The sequence below is a fragment of the Monopterus albus genome, unplaced genomic scaffold (genome assembly GCF_001952655.1).
Source record: "Monopterus albus unplaced genomic scaffold, M_albus_1.0 scaffold3.1, whole genome shotgun sequence".
Classification (NCBI taxonomy): domain Eukaryota; kingdom Metazoa; phylum Chordata; class Actinopteri; order Synbranchiformes; family Synbranchidae; genus Monopterus; species Monopterus albus.
Window position 1 is genome coordinate 2,255,771 of NW_018127883.1, and position 20,652 is coordinate 2,276,422.

General features: G+C 38.6%; 1 protein-coding gene across 1 annotated transcript in view; it reads right to left on the reverse strand.

Annotated features, from left to right (window-relative positions):
* Positions 1 to 11,246: 11,246 nt before the first annotated feature.
* Positions 11,247 to 20,652, reverse strand: part of ryr2b (ryanodine receptor 2b (cardiac)) — a 64,547-nt gene continuing 55,141 nt past the window's right edge. Inside the window, 9 exon segments of the mRNA XM_020600865.1 lie at positions 11,247 to 12,731; positions 13,623 to 13,674; positions 15,004 to 15,104; positions 16,720 to 16,784; positions 17,057 to 17,213; positions 18,156 to 18,290; positions 18,480 to 18,626; positions 18,958 to 19,024; positions 19,618 to 19,754. Coding sequence (XP_020456521.1) covers positions 12,636 to 12,731; positions 13,623 to 13,674; positions 15,004 to 15,104; positions 16,720 to 16,784; positions 17,057 to 17,213; positions 18,156 to 18,290; positions 18,480 to 18,626; positions 18,958 to 19,024; positions 19,618 to 19,754 — 957 coding nt within the window. The 3' untranslated portion in view covers positions 11,247 to 12,635.

The window sequence follows — 20,652 nt, forward strand, 5'->3', positions numbered from 1 at the left end:
AAATTTAAAGATTTAACAAACAATAGAATAAACTATATTCCCCACTACTGTAAAAAAAAACAAACAAAAAAAAAGCTGAGGCAATTTTTTAAAATTAGTGCATAAAGCTGCTAAACTGAACAGCTCTACAACATCTGCCACATTTTGTGTGTGTGTGTGTGTATACACCTTAAATAAACAAAATGCCACAAACAGGCAGGGGGAAATGTTTGTATTCCTTATTAGACAGACAAGGGGCTGAGACGTGCTGGCTGCTCATACTAAATTGGGCTGGGTGAGGAACCAATTAGTGCTGTGCAGAACAGTTAAAATTCTCCTCCCCTCCTGTACCAATCATCATAATGCAATTTCAACTCACAAATTAAGCCTAATTTACAGAGACAATTAAAGTAAGTAAAATCAGAAACTAGGTTTAGGCTTCCCTTTTCCACCCCCAGGGCTTCAGTGCTATGTTTACAGTATATTTCCCCCATGTCATTTCTGAGAGCAGAAATCAAATGAATAAACCTGTACCTCAACCACACCGTGATAAAAGTCCTTGCACTATCCACTTACACAGAGAAAAGGCGAAAGGAGCAATAGAGAGGGAGACACAGTTGAGAGAATCTCAATTTGATCTAGAATGGTTGCATTGGAGATGAGCAGCCACAGGTCAAGGTAACTGAACAATTCCAACAGCCAAGTAACTGTCTGTCTTCCCCACTCTGCAGCTTATTTACCCCACACAAAGGATCTATAGCAGATAAGACACACAGCAAAGTGTGTGTTTATGTGAGAGTGATAAAGTCTGGAGGTGGACAGATCCTATTAGAACGGAAAGCTGACAATGAAAGGGTAGTGTTCAGGACAGATAATAAGAGCAGGTGATAAAGCTCTGAATGCTGGTGTGAAATATCCAGTTAGATAAAGCACCATTATCTGAAGTGAAGGGAAGATAGCTAACCAGTTCAAGTGACGATGACTCTCCACACACTTCTTCATCATTCAAAAAGTCAACTCCTCAACCTCTGTGCTAAGGCAAACAGAAAATGATTTATTTGCAGCTGTGTCTTGTATTAATTTTTAGCCACACTGGTGGCATGGCTCCATGAATGTCAGTCAGTTGATCTGTAGATCTGGAATGAAATATCTCAAACATTATTGGACGGATTGCAAATGAATTTTGTACGGATATTCACTGTGCCAAGAGAATGAACATTAATGACTGGGGTGATCCTCTGACTTTTTCTCTAGTGCCATAATGAGGTTGATATTTTAGTGTTTTTGTGCAAGTCTTGACAACTATTGGGTGAATTGCCATGAAAACTGATCCAGCCATTTATCTGCAAAAGTTGACAACTGGACTTGTTCATGTGGGATCATACACTTTCATTATTTTTACATTTCAAACACTAGTTTCTCTTCATCTATCAAGATTGTAACTGCTGCAAGACTACAGAAGATGACGTGCTATCATTACAGACAGAAGTAGCGAAGGGATGATTCAGTCCGGAGAGTGAATGTTGCTTTGATGTGCAAGGCGTAAACGGCCTGTGTGTGTTGCCTTTTAGTCCTGTTCAGTTATACACTTAGAGGGTTTAACTAAAGAACCTTTCAGTGAATGTGATTTTGTGTGTTTTCTATTGCAGCTCTCACTAACCTTATCTTCCACTCTAATCATCATCACTGTCCTAAATGTGGCGGCTTTTCATTTCATGACAAATCAAAAACAATTTCCTTTTTCTTCTCAGTCTGATTTTGACGAGTATATAAATGCCACACACACCCCACTCAGTGTTTGCAAAAATTCAAGCAGACTACATTTGAATACAGCCTGGTGCTGCTGCTGTGTTTTTCAGCGGTCCAAAGTAAATTAAGCACTAGACTCTACCTGTTCATAATGCAAACTATGCCTTCCTTTGGTTTGATTTTCTTTTGAAACCAAAGGGGAAAATTTGCATATTTTACTGGACTAAATATGGCCAAAAGTCACCTCTTTCAGAAAGAGAGGGAGATGGCCAGAATATAAATGTGCCAGTTGACACTACAGCATGTCTCTCCTAATCTACGGAGCCAAAAGGATTACAGGGGAGCAATGTCCCAGCATTTTAACCTGGCATTCACTGACTGCTGCTCGCTTCCTGACGCACTCTCGCTGCCCCCCTCTGACTCTAGGCAAGGCCTCATTCATCATCTGTCAGGGGGAGTGAATAGAGACAGATAGACAGACAGAGTGACAGACAGAGAAAGCTACCGTAGCGGCTTCACTTGTCTGGGAACACTGAGTCCACTGATGACAACATATTCTTATCATAGCTACAAAATGTTCTCGTAGTAAATCACATAACGACCCTGAAAAGGACTAATGGGCAAAAAAACAACAGAAACCTTTCCCTGCAGCTTTTCACAGTGTTAGAAAATGCTGCAGAATCTTACTCTTCATAATCATAAATCCCTCTAAAAGTGAAAGCTTTGGGCAATAAAGTTAAACAACCAAAATGTCTAAGTGGGTGGTTGGTGGAAAAAAATGCTTATAGTCCTTTTAATAGTTCAGTGTACAATGATAAAAGAGGTTATCTGGATCTCAGATTATCTGCAGTTGCGAAGATTAAAGATGCCAATTTTACTTAAATGTACAAAGCCTTTTGCATCTCATGTCAGATCCATCCATTGCTTTGAGGTATGTTAGCTAATCATCAAATATGGGCAGTCACTTGGAAGCAGTTTGCAAGCAATCTACGAATGCACCACTATCCTTAATCTACAGTATATGTATTTAAGGGGGAATAATGCAATATGAGATGCAAGTGTGGTTGATGGCACATTCTGCTGGATTGATTAAGGTTAATCACATTTGCAAGGGTCATTATATATAGAAAATTCCCTGCCACAAAAGCAGGAGTAATATATTAACTTACTGTGTAACTCAAACAAAGAGTGGAGAGAGAGTTTTGGCTGTGTGGTCAGCAAACTTAGTCCATTTGGCTGATGATACACTCTGGTGATTACACTCATAATAAAACACTTAAGTTGTGTTGGACTTATCCATTCTTTAGTAAGCCCCTTGTTATGGTTTAGTCCCCCTCACCAGGAGGGTGAGGGAGAACTGAGATAGGACTCAAGAATGCCGACCCAGGTGCTAGTTAAAAAAAGGAGGTTTAATGGGAACAGGACAGACAGGTGAAGAAGCAAGCTAGACAGGTGGGTAGGCGAACGAAAATGGAAATCCACAGCACAGGAACTGTCAGCGTGGACCATATAACACAAAACATAGTATAACCAACGTACAAAATGCGATCCACAGCATAGAAACTGTCAGCGTGGAAAACAAAACGACATACAAATACATACCACGACTATAGGGTTGTTACGGGGTATGCACGTTACAGTAGTTAATGCTCCAGCGATGGCAGAGCGTCCGCCAGAAGTATAAATAAGGTAAGGAAATCATTACCTAACGCGCCTCAGCTGTGCATGACAACCCACGAGTCACTAATTACAAAAAGCGACACAGCTGAGGCGCGGATCCCACAAAAAATGAGAAAAGCAGGAGAAAGAAAAGAAAGAGAGGCAGGTCGCACCAAGCAGACCTGACACTTATCATCCTTCACTCTTTCTTGCTATTCTTTACTTTATTATTAGCACTTTGACATAATTAAACATTGTTTTCTTTTAAACATGTTGATTTTAGGGATAGTTCAGGGTGTTTTGACACTGTAATGCCCCAACACTGAAATCAATGAACAGGAGATCTCCCACTTAGTCCAGTTCATTTGTTGTAGGCCACAACTTCATAAATAGTCCTGAATGGCTAAAACCCAAACATTTCAATCACTACTTAATAATATTAATTATGGCCATAAGCACTGAATATACAGCTGCTCAGTAGCATCTCAAGTGATGAGCATTATCTTTGACTTAATATAGATTTGACTGACTTTAATAATCCCCTTAGTATCTGCCTGACACTGATCATTTCTTTCCTGACATCCGAAAGGGGTGTGCTTTCCCCGCTGTGATTTTGTATTTTCAGGATTGTTCTAACAGCTTTTATGCACGCCTGAGTGACGGAAATGTAAATGTATACCCATGCACGAGTAAATTATCACTATAGCATGGGCACACAGATAGAAATCTGGCATTACTCAGACTGGCATATCCTCACATTCATGTGTTGTTAGTCACTGAGTGACAGGCAAATTAAACATAACTAAAAGGACTCGGTTATTTTAAAAGTGCAGATTACTGCCACCTGAATAAAGCACCTACTGCAAAGCTGTCCATGACAACTGATAAATAAATTAGGCACCGTCTAAGAAGGTAGCTTAATGATCTGAATATAATGACAGTGATAAGAAACAGGGACAGACAACAGCAATCATCCATCCAAATAATAAGGCAAGAACAATGAACCCAAATGTATGATCAGAAGCCTCTGTAGGCCAGACACGCACACACACACACACACACACACACACACACACACACAGAGCCTAATCAAGGCAGATTATTAAGCAAGGGACTTCTGCATAGATGTGTAGAGCTGAGCTCGATCGTGACAATGACTTGTGCTCACTGTGTTGAACTGATGTGCTAAGATGTTTGTTCTGTAGTTGAACAAATGGACACAAATATTTGGGCTGACAGACGTAGCATCACTATCTTTTTGTTTGAGGTCAGACTAACCTTCCAATTAAGCTGTGGTCACAAAGCACAATCTAGACTGTGTAATCACCTATTACATGCCATTTTTAATGCATTAATACAGTAGCCTATATAGAAAGATATTGATCATACTGAAAACAGCAGACAGCCACAAGAAAACAAACAAGAACAATACTAAGTCTGAATGTTAAATAGCTGAATTAGAGCCTTCAAAAAAGCCACCACTAATCAAAACTGCTTCAGGCAGACAGCCAGCCTGAACTCTGAGTAATGCAGTAAAGTCTGTCTGTGACAATATCTCCATGATAACCTCCAGTCTGGCACATCTATTGGCACAGAAAGGGTCGCGACATCACCTTGACAGAGGAGCAGACATTTTATTTCTCTATTCCTGCAAGATTGTTGCCTTTCTGATTTACAGTAATCAAGCATGACTTGAATCTAGAGCCAACTACAAAATGGAGAAAGTTATATAAGTTAATAAAACTTGGTATTTCCATAACTGAATTTACAGTTAATTACACTATAAGTAAAGCTTGACATTGCCAGAAGCCATATTTAATACAACTACACACAAGTATTTTTTTTTTACCTATTACATGACAAATGTAGTCATAATTGCATGCTTCCAGTGGGCTATCTACGCTTGACAGTGTTTAATTGGCTTACTAAGTGTGTGTGGAAGAAAGTAGGTAATTGTAACACTAAGTTTCAATATGACTGCGTCCACATGTGGTTTCTGCTTCGCAATGTCTGGGCCATTTTAAGAGACAAAAAACACCGTACAATTTACCAGCACAGCCGTTCACACACCATATTTGTGCTGCCACCCTGCACTGTGGCGTGCACAGGTAGGACAGAGCTATTGCAGACTTATCATTTATTCCCAGACCAGGAGGAAACCTTTGCTTTAAAACATCCATTTCTGCAACCTTTTTGTGCAATGTGTCAAATATGACATACATTTCATTTACAATGAAAGTCTGGCAAAGAGCATCGTGGTTTGTGAATGAGCAGTACAAGGATGGGTTTGGATGTGAGCAGTGTTTGTCACATTTCTATGCAAAACTGAACCATGGGATACAATGAAGAGGATGACATCTGCATCCAAGTCTGTTATCAGGCGGGAGCCTCTGTCTTGCATTTAAAACACTTCTAAAAACAGCGTCACAATGTCTGTCTGCTTCTCTCTCCTCTCTATTAGTGTTATTCCGCTTGAAAAAAACAACACAGATCATTTGATAAATTTGTATCCTGCTATCAGGCTTGATAAATCTGACCATAAAACTTTAAGAACATGAAAGCAGATCACAGGCAGAAAAAGAGTATTTTCAGTCTGTGATTTTAATGAGACACTTATTGTTAATATAGAAATAAACTAATCACTTGAAATTAATCAGCACCAGTTTTGATAATCACTTAACTGAGCGCCAAGGGGTCAGTGGCTGAAGCTTCTCAAGTGTGAACGTTTGTTGGTTTTCCTAGTCTTCTGTTCTAGTTAACTGAACATCTTTGGGATTCAGATTGGTTGAACAATTTAATATCAATTCCAGTTTACTGCAGTGACATTCTTATTTATTTAAACATAATAGACCAGTCACAAACCACATTCTCAACAGTATCCAAAGCCATTTGTCTCGTCCAAAATATTGTTTCCTTTAAACAGAAAAAAAGCCAAAAGGTAGGAAGAACAAGACGTAGGGAGAAGAACAAACGTACAGACAACAATCGATCACAGAGAAAATCTTTAAGACTGTGTGTTAGAATATAAACGCATACAGACGCATGCAGGATTCCATCACGCCACAGGCCATTACATTGACTCGCATTCATTCACCCCAAAAATGCATTTATTCCTTGACCCTGAAAGGATGATGAGTCCCCACAGTGTGACTAGGTAAATGGATTTATGTCCCCACAACATGAGTAAGTAAACACACACACACACCAGCTGAGGATACCAGCTGAGCAGGCAGATGTCCAGACAGCTGTGGATACAAAAACAGTTTTGACAACTCTTTATTTTGAACCAAGCCAGGATTGAGACTTCTGAAATTGTATACAATGATGATTAAGAATAATATTGATATTCATTTCTTGGCTTCAGGTTATTCTTCCTATTTCTGTGCAATGATAGCCATCACATTGATGTAAAACTCCTAATAACTTCTGCCAATAAACAAGTGTTGCTCAAGCTTGCGATTTGTGAAAAGCACATAATTCCACTTGGCTAGAAAATGGGTCATTTACCCAACTGTTCAAGCTTAGCTGTGAGTGAGCCAGTTTGACACTTTCAATTATTAAAGGCAGCACCTGTCTCCTTTCAAATTTCAGTGGCTCAGATCACTGTGCAAACAGCCCTGCAGAGCCAAAACCTATTCTGCACAGATTTTAAAGCAACAGTCATCGAAATGAAATAGGATATTGGTGTGATACAGGATTGAAAGAGGAGGGATACAGTTGGACCGCATCTGCTGGGACAAGTCCTCATTCTCCAGCCTACTTCTATCCCTTTCCTTACTACTCCCTCATTGAGTAATTGACTTTCTCTTGGAATGGTGGTGTCCAATCTAAATGGTAATTTGGAAGACCCTCCTCTTGTCACTGGTGGTAATGTTTGTTTACTGGAAGACAGTGACTCCACAGGAAAATTAGAGCTGTAATCAGAAGGCTGTCTGTCATGAGACAATATATGTCAAACTGAGATCTCAGAAAAAGAAAAACAGACTGTTAAAACACTTATTTTTAATTATTTTTATTTAGATTTTAAATAGAGCCCTCTGTGTGTATGCCCTCTCGTCATTTACTTATGTTTTCCCCAGCTGCTTTGGTTTCATCCCATATTCAAAACACATGCAAGGCAGGTATGTTGGAGGCTCTAAAGCAGTCCACAGGTATACATTTTCATTCTCTTTGTGTTATGCAATCTGTCTAAGGTGGTTTCCTGCCTTCCAGCAAATAGATGCTGGAATAAGAGCCAGTCCACCTCAAATTTAAAAAGAATTAATGGAGTAAAGAAAGACTAAATCAAATGTGCTGGAAAGGAAATGAGGTTGAACAAATAAGATTTTCGATTTCTTCTGATACATCATGGTGACTAATCGAAAATGCTGAATAAAAAATGACCTTATGTAGCTTTAACGCAGACGGTAATTTGAATATATATTGCTAATATTTTTTTCTACATGGACAGTGAAGAATGTCGAAAGTGATTTTGCCATTTTAATACTGAAGTTAAAGAAACAGGCATCTGGAAGGACTATATAGTTTTTTGTTTTCATACATTGCAAGGTATGAGCATTTCACATCCTCTAATTTTAACTTTTAGATGGCATGACAGTGTTTATATGATAGAAAATTAAAAAATAAAAATGTACACAAGTGTACAAGGAAGGAACAAGCTGCATTTTGCAGCACCTTCTAATTTTAACTTTTCAATTTAGAAAGTCGTTCTATAAGAAAATGTCAGTTTAATAATTCTCCAAAGTTTAAAAACACTATATTACAAGAGTTGCATGTGAGCATCAGGGGAATTAATGTTCTGAATCCGCTACAATCAGGATTTTAGGGCGACAATCCTAAGGGATTAATAATGAGTTATATTTGACAGTAACACCACTGCTACTGAAAACTCTAGTTTTTTTTTTTTTTTTTTAAAGATGCTCACCTTGGTTGCATAAACTGTCAATCACCCATAATAATCCATTTTACATGACTACCCAGTTAGTGTTGAGGAAAGTTTATTTACAAAGACAATATTGGCTCACACATATTAATTTCATATCAGTTTTCATTAGATGGGTTATGTAAACTGTTTTAATAGTTATGGCTATGTTTAAGGTCAGCTGTCTGATGGTGGTTGCCAGTGATTGAATCAATGTAACCACAGTGAATCAACATACAGTATGTTGCTGCGTTCTGGCGCAGCACTTTTCAATTAAAAGCTGTCCGAATTATTTCAAAGGATTATGGGGATTTAGCCAACTGAAGGGGGAAGTATTTCTTACACATTCAAGATGCTATGAATGACTCATAACAATAACACAAAGTCAACACAGAAAAAGGGCAAAAGTTATTTCTCATCCAGTGTGTATCTAAAAGAAACCTGAAGTAACATTCTTCAGTTAACATGAGTGGCTTTCCCTGAATAACCTTCTGACTTGAAACTGAGAAACTTGACTTATGCATGACCAAGACTCAGCCTGTGTCTCTGCCTAAGAATCCTTCATACGATACAAGGCAGCAGGCAGGCTCCAAGTGATTTTTTGACAGGTCAGTGAAACTAAGAAAGAGTCTGAACAAAGAAAACGACTTTGGAAAGAGCAGCATTGCCATTTTCTTGACCATCTATATTTCACTACAAACTGTGTCACCATATAGTCCTCAGGGCCCATAAACACACATATACAGTAGTTCTCATATTATATATACTGGAGAGGATGACATTTTTTTTTCCTATCACGAAATGCATTTTTATAGTGAAACAAGTAGCACATTTGGCCCCAGGCACTCTAAATCAACAAAATTAATAGTTTTTATGAGTGTAAAAACATCACTAATTATTACAATAAAATCAATAAATGGCCATTTTAACAAAGCCCAGTGTGGAAAAACAGTTAAAATTTGAGGCAGACAAGAGCTTGCAAACTGAAAATCAGAAGGAACAAGAATGATTCACTGCTCATATTTAATTCAGGATACTTGGCTTCAGGTATGAGTAAATTCACTGCTGCACTCTTTGCCCTACTTTCCTGCCTTTTGTCATATTTTATTGATTTACAACTCAGATTGCATTTCAATGATCTCTCTATCAGGTATGTTAGGCAGTATTCTGAATGACAAAGCCGCATGCCCCTATATCCATAATCCTTTAACAATGTCCTCATGCATACCCATTTGCTGCACACCAACCTAAAGGCCCCTTCCCATGCATAATTTCTAGATTCCTTACTATTGGCTACACATATTGAACATCACCAGAATTTCTTCGTATAATGCAAACCTGAAGGTTATGCATGATTAATCCATATTTCACCGATTTCCCATATAAGACAATAAGAAATATGGCTGGATCCATTAGTTACTTCTTACATTTTGCTTATGTGTCACAAGGTCAAATTTATAAGATTTCTGCTGTATGTTACTCACAGGTCCTAGTAAGACAAACTCCCACCAGCTTCCTGTAAAGGAGCTCTGCACTAAGGCATGTTTATTTGCTCCTGAAATAGACAGCGGGGATTCTCTGATTCAAATGTAAAGACATTCATGTCTGTAAAGCTTTGAATATTTTGTACAGATAAAAGGCTAAGAGCTACAGCAGAGGCTTACTCCAGTGTTGACTACAAATAAATACTGCAAAGACAGCACATGCTGCATCTCCTCTGCAGGTACAGTATAATATAGCTCATTCTGTAATGGCAAAAAGCTGTAACTAAAAATAAGAAAGACCCCCGACTATCTTGCTTACAGCTGGTTAATTTAGAGTACAATATTTGGTCAACTTAACCTTCACTGCATACCATTACCACTTTCTTAGACCAGACTTCTTTTTTGGGGGGTTTGCAATTTAAAGTTAGCAACTGTTGAAAGGAAATAGCTTGTGCATGTGAAATACATGTTAGAGAAGTATGTGCAAGCGATTAATATCAGTAAATCTGGCTGGGAGCTGGTGTTGGAAGGTTGTGACTGGATGAAGTGGTAATTAACCACAGCAATGGGGTGGCTCCATTGTCCCGCCCATGCGTCAGCAGACGACTGTCCAGCCTGAGACAGAGACACAGTTCAAAGAAAGTTCCATCCTTTACACAGGAAACATAATTAAAATTTCTCCTCTACGAAACAGCCAGCCCGATCTGTGTCATGTTGTGCTACCGTACTGCTATATACTGTACTGTTCATACTTGGAGTAGACAGTGTAAATTCCACCAGTGAGTTATGTTTCTTAGCCTGAACAATATCCAGACCTTCGGACCTGTGCATTGCTCAACCACAGGATGGAAAGATCAAGAAGACTAGAGGGGGAAGCTTGGCAGCTACTAATGAACATCCACCTTATCCACAAAAACTTCTGATCCAGCAGATGGGGCACCTATCCACTGAACAAACAGTACAGTAATTTGGGGTTGTTTTGGGGGGGTACATTGTGTTCTAGTAAACCAACTAATGGAAGGCTACTCCAAAATTGCACCACATTTCCTGCAGATCTGTGGTGTGAGGGAACTGGGGTTTGATCTTAAGACCGTACACAATAGAAGGGGATTAACTTTCAAATGTACCTGGCTTTTGATGAGAGGTTTTTTCCCCACTCAAACTCCAGATTTAGGCTGATGATAGCATCTTATTGTATCAACAAAGTTTTCACTCAGGAACTAGCACTGTCATGATCCCCTGGACTTCTTCTTTAAGCTTTTATTTTGATGCATTTCCACCTTCATACCTCGTCCCAGTCTCTGCAGCAGCTTCCCCTGCTCCAGCCAGTTCCAACTGCTTCCAGCTGGTTCTCCTCAGTCTCCTCATCCAGCCAGCTCAAAAACCAGTCATCTGCACTCACTGTTTGCTAGTTTGTTTTTGGTACACTGACAAAAATGCTTTTGGTGCTGTGCACAGTACAACTTTTCTTAGGTTGTACAGTACACAAAGGGTGGTCTTGTTTACTCTTTAATTATCACAGTACTCAACTATGTAAAAATACATGATGGTCATAGAACAGAAATTTCTCATGTGAAATAATCAAAACTCTCAAAGATTGGCAGAGAATTATACATTCATATAGGACCAAATCATAAGAAAAATTATATTCAGGACCTTTAATTCATGTCTCATCAGTGCTATCTGTCACACATTGTAGGTTAATGATCTAATCTAAACATAGCTCAGCCTTAATGGTGATAATACATACACCACAGATTTTTAAATGAGGAAAGTTTCAGTAACTGCAGTAATTAAACACCATTAGCCACCTAACAACACTGCTGACTAAAATTTCAGTTTATGCAAATATATTCCATTCCTTAGAAAAAAGTAAGTAGCTCCTCTTCTGGTCCTTCAGTGAGTTATAACCACACAAGACATGACCCACAAGCAACATGTATACGCATCAGTAGTGTAAGCACAGTGTTCGACCTTTGCATAATGAGGACAGTATGTGTAGGTGGCCCTTTTCATGGCTGTCATCTCATGGTTAAGCTCTGTGCACACATACACACTCGTGTGCGTGCTTTTAACAGTTAAACAAAACCTGCCACACTCCTTTAGCCAGTGAGTCATATGCAGGGATTCCAGCACTGGGAGATCTTTTAGTATGCTAGTGGCTGAAAATGAGAAGGGAAAGGAGATGAAGATAAGGGATGAGTGGAAAGGGAAAGGATATTAACAAGCAAAAACAGGAGGAGGAGAAGGCTCATGAAAAGATGAGCACAACAGACAAGAGGAGAGAACCTCAAGAAGAGGGAGGTAAACAGAGCAAATGCCAGAGGGAGAGTGTTTATCTGGATTTCGCACATGGAAAATGGATGGGAGGCTGTGATTAGAAAAACAAATCTCTTCATTCAAAAAACATGAGCCTTACAGAGAAACACCCGGCCAGCAGAGAGCTGTGGAACCAAATTTGAATTGCCAGCTTTGACTGATGTATAAAGCTGTAAACTGTCACTTCTCTCTGCATATGTTGGTTGTAGAGTCCAGAAGATACTGAAATTAGTAACTTCCTGCCACAGGACTCACAAAAGCAAACACATTAATTTTGTATCTGAACATAATCACATTGATCCTTATTCTTTACTTTCCAGCCAATTTAATGAATATAATTTAGAAATTCTCCACTGCATAAAAATAAAGTATCATTGAATACCAAAATAAAAAAATGAAAAAAAAAAATAAATCAGTGTAGAGCAAACACAACAGTCAAGACAATTTAGTATCTCCAAGGGCATCAAGATGGCTTCTGTGCGGTGACATTATCTAGGGAGGCTTTAGATCTCTCAGATATCCGTTCACACCAGCTGGTCCTCATATTGCTTACGGAAACAGTCTCCCACAGGAAAGAACTCCCAGCAACGTTCCTGGTACATTTTCCACACGTAGGATTCCTGGCAAATCAGTAGTAATCAATATTTAAATATCTTTAAGTCATTAATGATGCCAAAGGTCTCCATTATCTGACTGTGAACTCATTAACGCTGTCCACAGGTAATACTTATTTAAATTTTAAGTTCTTTCAACATTTGTCTGGCTCGGTGGAGAAACATTTCCACATTCTACTGCAGTTGCTCCCTTTTAAATACCGTGCTAAAATAAATGTGCATAGCATAAAAATATTGTATTTTTTATTTTTAGCATTTCTGCAGCATCACATTTAATGTACATGCTGTTCCAGAGAGATAAGACCTAATAAGAGAGGATGTACAGTGTTATATCTATATTACACTGTGCAGCACTTATGTCCTCATCTATTTTGATGTACATTGGTTTAATAAACTTACACGTTAAGCATCAGACACAAGAAAGGAGGAAACTATGCAGTTCTTTAAAAACAATGAAAGTAAAAATGTTGGCACTGATCTAAAGTGGTCATCTTTGCCGCAAGTGATAGGGTCATGTAAATATGTTATAATGAAAATATACAGCAGACAAGTGAATTAAAATACCTGCCAAATTTACCACCACAGTGGTTTATGAATAAAAACTAAAAATGTAATTATAAGGGGTATGCCTGGCAAGCATTATCATAAAATGCATGTGCCAGGACTGATTTGGCTTTTCAAGGACAATGTGAATGCAGATGCTGCCTTAGTTGAAAAGGTTACACTACAGCTTTTTCAGTATTATGGTAAAATTATTAGCTCATTGTTGTGGAAGGATACATTAAGGAAGGTGAGATTTGGTGATGACAGCAGAATTGTTTAAGTGCTTTAAAAGTGCACACCTAGTTCTGACCTTGAATGGAACATGCAATAAAAGAAAAGAGATAACTATTATACCTGACCCGTATGTTCCGTTTCATCCTTGTTAATAAGGTACATGAGAAAAAATCTGTAAGAAGACAGAAGAGGGATTCATGTAGCAACTGACATACCATCCACACACACTTATGTAGAGGTGCTCTGGTATAGTAGCATTAAATTAAGAGCCAAGTGGTAATACTGTGAGAGATAACGGCTGTGTTTTGACTGATATGACAATCATGTTATTTTAATGCTCATACTACAATACATGATAACTGACAAGAAAACTACTGGAAATCATTGTTTTGTATGATTGATTCTTTTTTCATTTTTCAAAATATATTGTACTGTAAGATTTCTGATGACTAGTGTAAATAATTTTTGATGTATAATGCATAAATGTCATGGGCTTAGAGCTTTATGCGAGACAGAATCTGACAAAAACCCAGAGATCTGTGTGCTCAGTTGCACTCTTCCTTTAGGTATTGAAACAGGGAAGTTTACTGGCTTACCAGAAGATAAAACATTGTTTGTTGAGACTGAAAATGAGACATTTTATTGTCCACTGTTTCATGACTTGAGGGACACAATTTTCTGTAAAATGTCTTCAATATCTGATTCATTTTCTTTTTATTTTTGGTGGATTACTATAAGAAATCCGAGTTGTTTTAGAAAGGGAACATTTTATGTGGCTGAGTTCTTCTGTAGAGCAGGGGCAAAAATGACAAAGCTTCTTGTATGTTTTGCAATGTAAAGATCTTATTATGGCAAAGTTTGTTTTCAGTATTAGTGGTGTCTTGTAAGTCTGTGTGGTCTGGGCACTTTGGTGCATGACAAAAAAATAGAACTAACTGGTCATTTGCTTTATTAAATAATAAATTATGATATATGTCAGTGTGTAGACCCTGTCACAAGAAGTACCAGCATACACAGACACTCACTCCAACAGGGGCTGCACACACATTAACAGTGCACAATGCAACAACACCTTCCAAATAACCCTTTTAACTATCATGGAGAAAAAAAGTGTTACCTCAGTGTATAACTGTGCAATGACACACATAAAAGCTGTTTGTGTGGATTACAAATTCTGACTGTATTAAAGTTTGATTATATTGGTTAATTGGGTTAAACAGTGGATGACTGAAAAACGATGTCTGATTAACTAGTAATACTGATGGAGCTGACATTGTGGTTTTCATCACTCTTTTTGTTCTTTCTGAAGAGTTAGTGATGGTGGAGTATGCACAATATTTATGCATTACTTTATCTGTGAAAGGTAAAATAATAAATGCCAACTTTTTTGTAACAACATTTTCGGTAGTGAGTTTTACTGTTTGTAAAGTTAGGTTATTAGTTATTAGTCTGAGACAATGGCAACCCCAGGCATGAGCGTAACGAGCATGAATCAACTCACAAATAGTTGGCCAAGTTGTGCTCCTGTAGCGTGTGGGTCTCAAAGCCATGAGGGACTGTATCAAAGTATTCACTTCCTATTCCACATATAAAACATTTGGTCTGCAGGAGAAGAGATTATAAAACATGTTCATGAAACAAGCTTAGACAAATAAGATGTTCTCCAGAGATTATTAAGAAAGAAAAAAGATTTTAAAAATCCCATCCTCAAGACCAGAAGCATTTTGTTTTAGTGCTCTGAGAGCAACACTACGTATTTGGTCCAAAATATGGCATCTTTCAAGTTGTTACTTTATACAAAGACACTCAACAAACACCCAAAAAAAAGGCAAAAAACTGTAAATCACAGCAACATTATGCTTGCAGGATTCTTTGCTGCCAAGTTTTCATAAGGCCAGAGGGACACATTTGCTCAGGGTCTGAAACAATTTGGGGGTACTAAACAGTGAAATTACCTTTTGCCATATTTTTTTTGCTGGTACAATGAAAAGAAGCAACACTAAAATATTAGTTTTCATCCAAATGCAAAATGCATTTTAGGGCACTCGTATTTAGGGGTAGAAGTTATGGGAGGATGAAAGTAGCAGCCGAACCTTATTAAGCACTGCAACTGCAGCAGGGCAAATTTAACATCAAGAAAAAGCAGGTGTACAATTTGTGGTGCCGTTTTATTTTTTTGACACATAGCGATAAGGAAATCATTTCACAGCCCGTTTGCTTCTGTTCTCTTTAACCTACGCAATCTGTAATACAGAGAGGTGCCAAACTAAGAGAAAAACCTGAATAAATGAGTGGCCTCTTCCTGGATGACAGCGGCCCCGTCCATAGGGCATGAGGGATCACTGTATGGTTTGATGAGTATGACAATGATATGAAATCATATGCTGTGGTCTTCACAGACACCAGCTCTCAACCCAGTTGGGAGATTTGGGACTGATGTATTAGAAAGTGGTCTCCACCACAGTGATCACAAAACCATGAGGGTGTATCTTTGGGAAGATTGGTGTTCATTCCTCCAGTAGAGTTTTTACTAAGACACTTCATATACTACTGCATCTAGTCTTGCAAATAAACTTGCATATACCAGCACTAAGCAACAGACCCTTTAAGTCCTCCAAGCTGCAAGATGGAGCTGCCATAGATCTGACTTATTCCAGCACAAAATCCCACCCCTGACTTGTGGTTTGTGCCTTCTCAGACTGCTGTGGGTAGGTACCCCCAAGTCTATTAGACTGTTTTTCTCAGACTGAACTTTCTGTAATTATTACCCACTCACTCGCTAAGAAAAAGAGGTAATGGTATCCTCTCCTTAAGGCCAATGGTACAATCATTTCCTGTGATACAAGCTCCCACAACAACTGAATCTAATTTACACTGTGCACACACAGTCATCTCATCACACAGAATTACAAGTGATTGCAAGCTAACTTAGCTACTGATCTCAAGTGAACCTGGTGCTAAATCAGTATACTTACATTAGCCTAGATATGCAATAGAAAAATTACCCCGTGTTTTTTATAGTATGACACATACGAGGATCAGATTACAGGAGGATTGTTACAGGATATGTATCTTTTGTCGACACAGCACAACGACCTTGATACCACATTTTACTCGAATTGTTGGGATGGTGTATGTAAGCAGTGTGCTCATCTTTGTTCAAACGTGTGTGCATAAAGGGGGATCTTTGTTTCTGAGGCAAAGTATAAAATCTCACCTCCATATCCTTTTTCACCTGCTCCTGTTGGTCACGAAGCTCCCCAAAGGCATCAATTATCAAGCCTGAAAAAGGGACACGATTGTTTGTGACTGAACCTGTTTGAGCAGAGGTATGCATGTGCATGGCTGTGTTTGTGTGTGAATAACAGGTGGCTGTAAAATAAAAACTCAGTGGGATGAGCAGATATTTTGTTTTTCCAAGTCTACATGAAAAATATATCAGTTGTATTCAAATCAAACTTGGTAAAAAAAAATGTAACTGTCTTTGTAAAAGTATGATATACAGTATGCATGTTAATGCACATGTGTAATTTCGTAAGGTGACTGGTACTCACCCTGGATGATAGCCAGAAGGATGACAATCACAAAGAAGAAAAACGTGATGTCGAAGATGATGCGCTCAACCTCAAACTCATCTCCAGCAGGGTCCACAATCTCATCGCCAATGCCCCCACCGGCACGCACCCCGACATACATGTGGAACATGTAGCACTGAAAGAAAATACAATTTCATTTATTGTGCAGTAGTCATTCCAGCAGAGGCTGAGGACACAAAACAATTCATGCAGACAGGCATTTTCTCTGGCTGTTGTCGACAATGATCTGAGAAGGACTAGAGCATTTTCTCCAAACTCCAAAAACAAAATGACATGTTGAAAATTCAAGCTGCAAAACAAAAAAAGAATTTGTTCAATCCGCTGTAATACTTGTTTTCAAGTTGGCAGCTTTTGGGGGGTATTTAAAAGTTTCAAACAGGCAGCATTTGTAAACAATTTCACAGAATAGTAGGCTCATACAGGATTTCCCCAAAAAGAGTTTTAGTTTTTAGTGAAACATTAACAAGTTTTCTAGCAAAGTCTGCAGCCTACTTTGCTTTTAAGGATATTTTCCAAATAAATAAATAAACAACTGTTGCCATTTTGCATTGTACTCTTCTATAAATAAAAACTGTAATGATGGGAAAGGGATCGCAAATTACTGTTGCTTAAGTGCTGCTAAACGTCGAGTATAAACAACAACACATTGAGTGTGACTCAGGATTTAATGTAATGTCCCGTCTCCTTTAATAATAGGGTTTGATTCAAAGGTTATCACTGCCCATTCAACTGTTTATGTGAGTGAGAGTGGAGCCCACATTACAATAGAGCAGGCGGTGGAGTGTTAATGTTATGGACGGCCAAACAAAGAGCTATGCAGAGGCTTGAGGGGCTGTTTATCAATGTGTCCATCATTTTATGGAAACGTAATGGAGGAACAAAAACAGGAAGCTGTTCCCCCTTCAACAATGGGGATCATTGTCAGAATCCTCCTCTCCCCCTCAGAAAATGAGGCACATGGCTACGTTTGTGTTGGAAAGATAAACAGATAGAGGTTGATAAATATCTGTGAAGAGACACCTTACTCTGTGTATGTCAATATTAACATTTAACTCACAGTTAGCATATCATTGCACTTCATGTCTTGGGTGTCCTTGCTGTCACTCTTGTTGTAAAACTTCCTGAAGAAGTTAAAAGCCACGACAGTGTAGAGATACACCACAACCGCCAACAGGCCCACAGTCAGGACCAACTGACAGACACACACATAATTACAGAAGGATAGAGAGAGGCAGATGGGCTTTAATAGTCTTTGTCATCTTAGAAAAGCTGCAATATAACCCTACAGTATGAAAGCAAATATCACATGCGAACTGCATAAACACACACTGAGACAGATGGACAGAGAATTAAAGCCAGACCAACACACGTAGACACACACCTGTTTCCCATTGTGTGTAACAGAGGAAAGGATGGTACGAAGTGTCTTAAAGCCCATGGCGATGTCCAAAAGATGGGCCGCAAAGAAGAAGTTGTTATAATGACCTACAACTGACATGGTCATGTACCAGGCCAAGTACAAGAAGGACTGTGAGCACACACACACACACACACACACACACACACACACACACAAAGGACAGATGGGGAGACAAATGTGTATCTTCGATAAGGCAGAATCACAGGATATTACCAATGTCACTCCTGCAGCTGTGTAATTGCAACAAACAAAATCTTAGAGCAGAAGAACAAGAGACTAAACTAATTAAGAACAAGTCATAAAATATCAGATATGTTCTACACACACAGCTTGATCAAATTATCTCATCTGTTCACATATACTGCAGGAAGTGACACCTTTATCTTGGCACAAACAAGTCAGGAAAAAGCCACAGCACATTAGGCACAACTGAACTTACACTGTCAGTGAACACAACTCCGAGTTTCCACAGTTGGTACTTCAGGTCAATGGAGTTACATGTAAATCTGAAATAAATCATGCAGACAGATGGCATGAACCAAAGTGTCCGTGGTTAAAGTCAGGCCCTTGCTGCTATAGTGTGTTTTCTAAAACAGCCTGTCCCTTATGTGGCTTCATCTCAGAATGTCCTGTTCTTCCTCAAGTACAACATAATGTTCAAGGACCTTCTTTTTTGTGGCCCTCCCTGTTAAGTAACACACAAATTCTCAAACACATACACAATATTAGAAATATCATTAAAGCACATTAATAAACAAACATACATTTTTAAAAGGTGTTACCAATATCATCCAGATGAGATGTTGACAGAAAAGTAAATAAGCCAGCGGTGTTAACTGATAATCAGGGGAGCGTGTCGCATTCATCTCTACAGTAAAATGCTTTTCTTATTTATCTTTTCTGTGGTGTCATGCCTCAGTGTATGAAAAACAAACAAGAAAAACAGTTCAAATGCTATCCTATTTAATAATGCACAATTTTTTTTGACTAAAACTGCATACAGTGCAAAATGAATGACAAACTATGCAGTTCCCTGCATATGCTTATATGAATTAAAAAAAAAACGCAAAGGCTTTTTTAAATGTTATACTTCACTCACAGAGCACTCCAGGCAGTGTCTCTATTGAGCTTCTTCCTCTTCTTTCTGTCAGAGCTGAAGTCTAAGGCTGCTGGGTCCAGACCAAGGAGTTCACTAATCTTCACAAAGCCATAAAACTCACTGTACTTATCTATCACCTGACAAAACAAGACGGGTTTACTGTAAAAACAAGTATTCCATCCATATCATTTGAGCTGAAAAATGACAGGAGACAGCAGGACACAGGTAGCTCAATTATTCTGCGCAGTTTGTGTAATAAAGAAATGGCATGTTAATTCTACTGACAAGATGATGGTTCTGTTTATTACTGAACAAACACACAAGGATTTTTTGAGACCTTTGTTGTAGATAGATGGCTTCTGGGGGTACAGTGGTTATGTGCCCTGTATTTGCTTGGTGGATGTGTTAATGAGTGACGGCAACTGTGACTGGTGTTTTTACTGACAGAAATCTTACAGTAGGTCAATACAGTAAATCGGTTTACCCTTCTATGAAAATGTGTGTATATTCTATAGTAAACCTTGGCTACTACGGTACATATTTACTTAATCACATGACTGATGCAGGGTTTCTCCTTATTGTGCTGCTGCTATGGCATCAAGAAACTTTGTCACTTGATATATTGCAAGAGATGCTCAAATTCTAGTCTTACTTTTGAGTCCATGTTTGCAATTACACACATAAGCACTTCAGTATAAGCAATATCTGCATCCTCCAAATTCAAAAGTGGATTACCAAAAGCAGTTCAAGGCATTATACCCTCTATTTTACTACAGGCCCTTAAACTGATGCGCTGCAGACTACAGTATAAAATGTACCAAGGTAGTGATAAACCTAGGTTATATAGACCAAGTGGCCATCCCAGAAGGAAAAAGCTGAACCCTATGTAGAGAAGTCTTAAAGTGCCACTAATGGCCCTAAGCTCCAATATCAAGCTATTGTCCTTTGAAGAGGGGACACAGTGAAGAAATTCTGCTCTGGCACCTTCATATATGATTAGCAGAGAAGGAATGTTCTTCTATGAAGATATTTGAA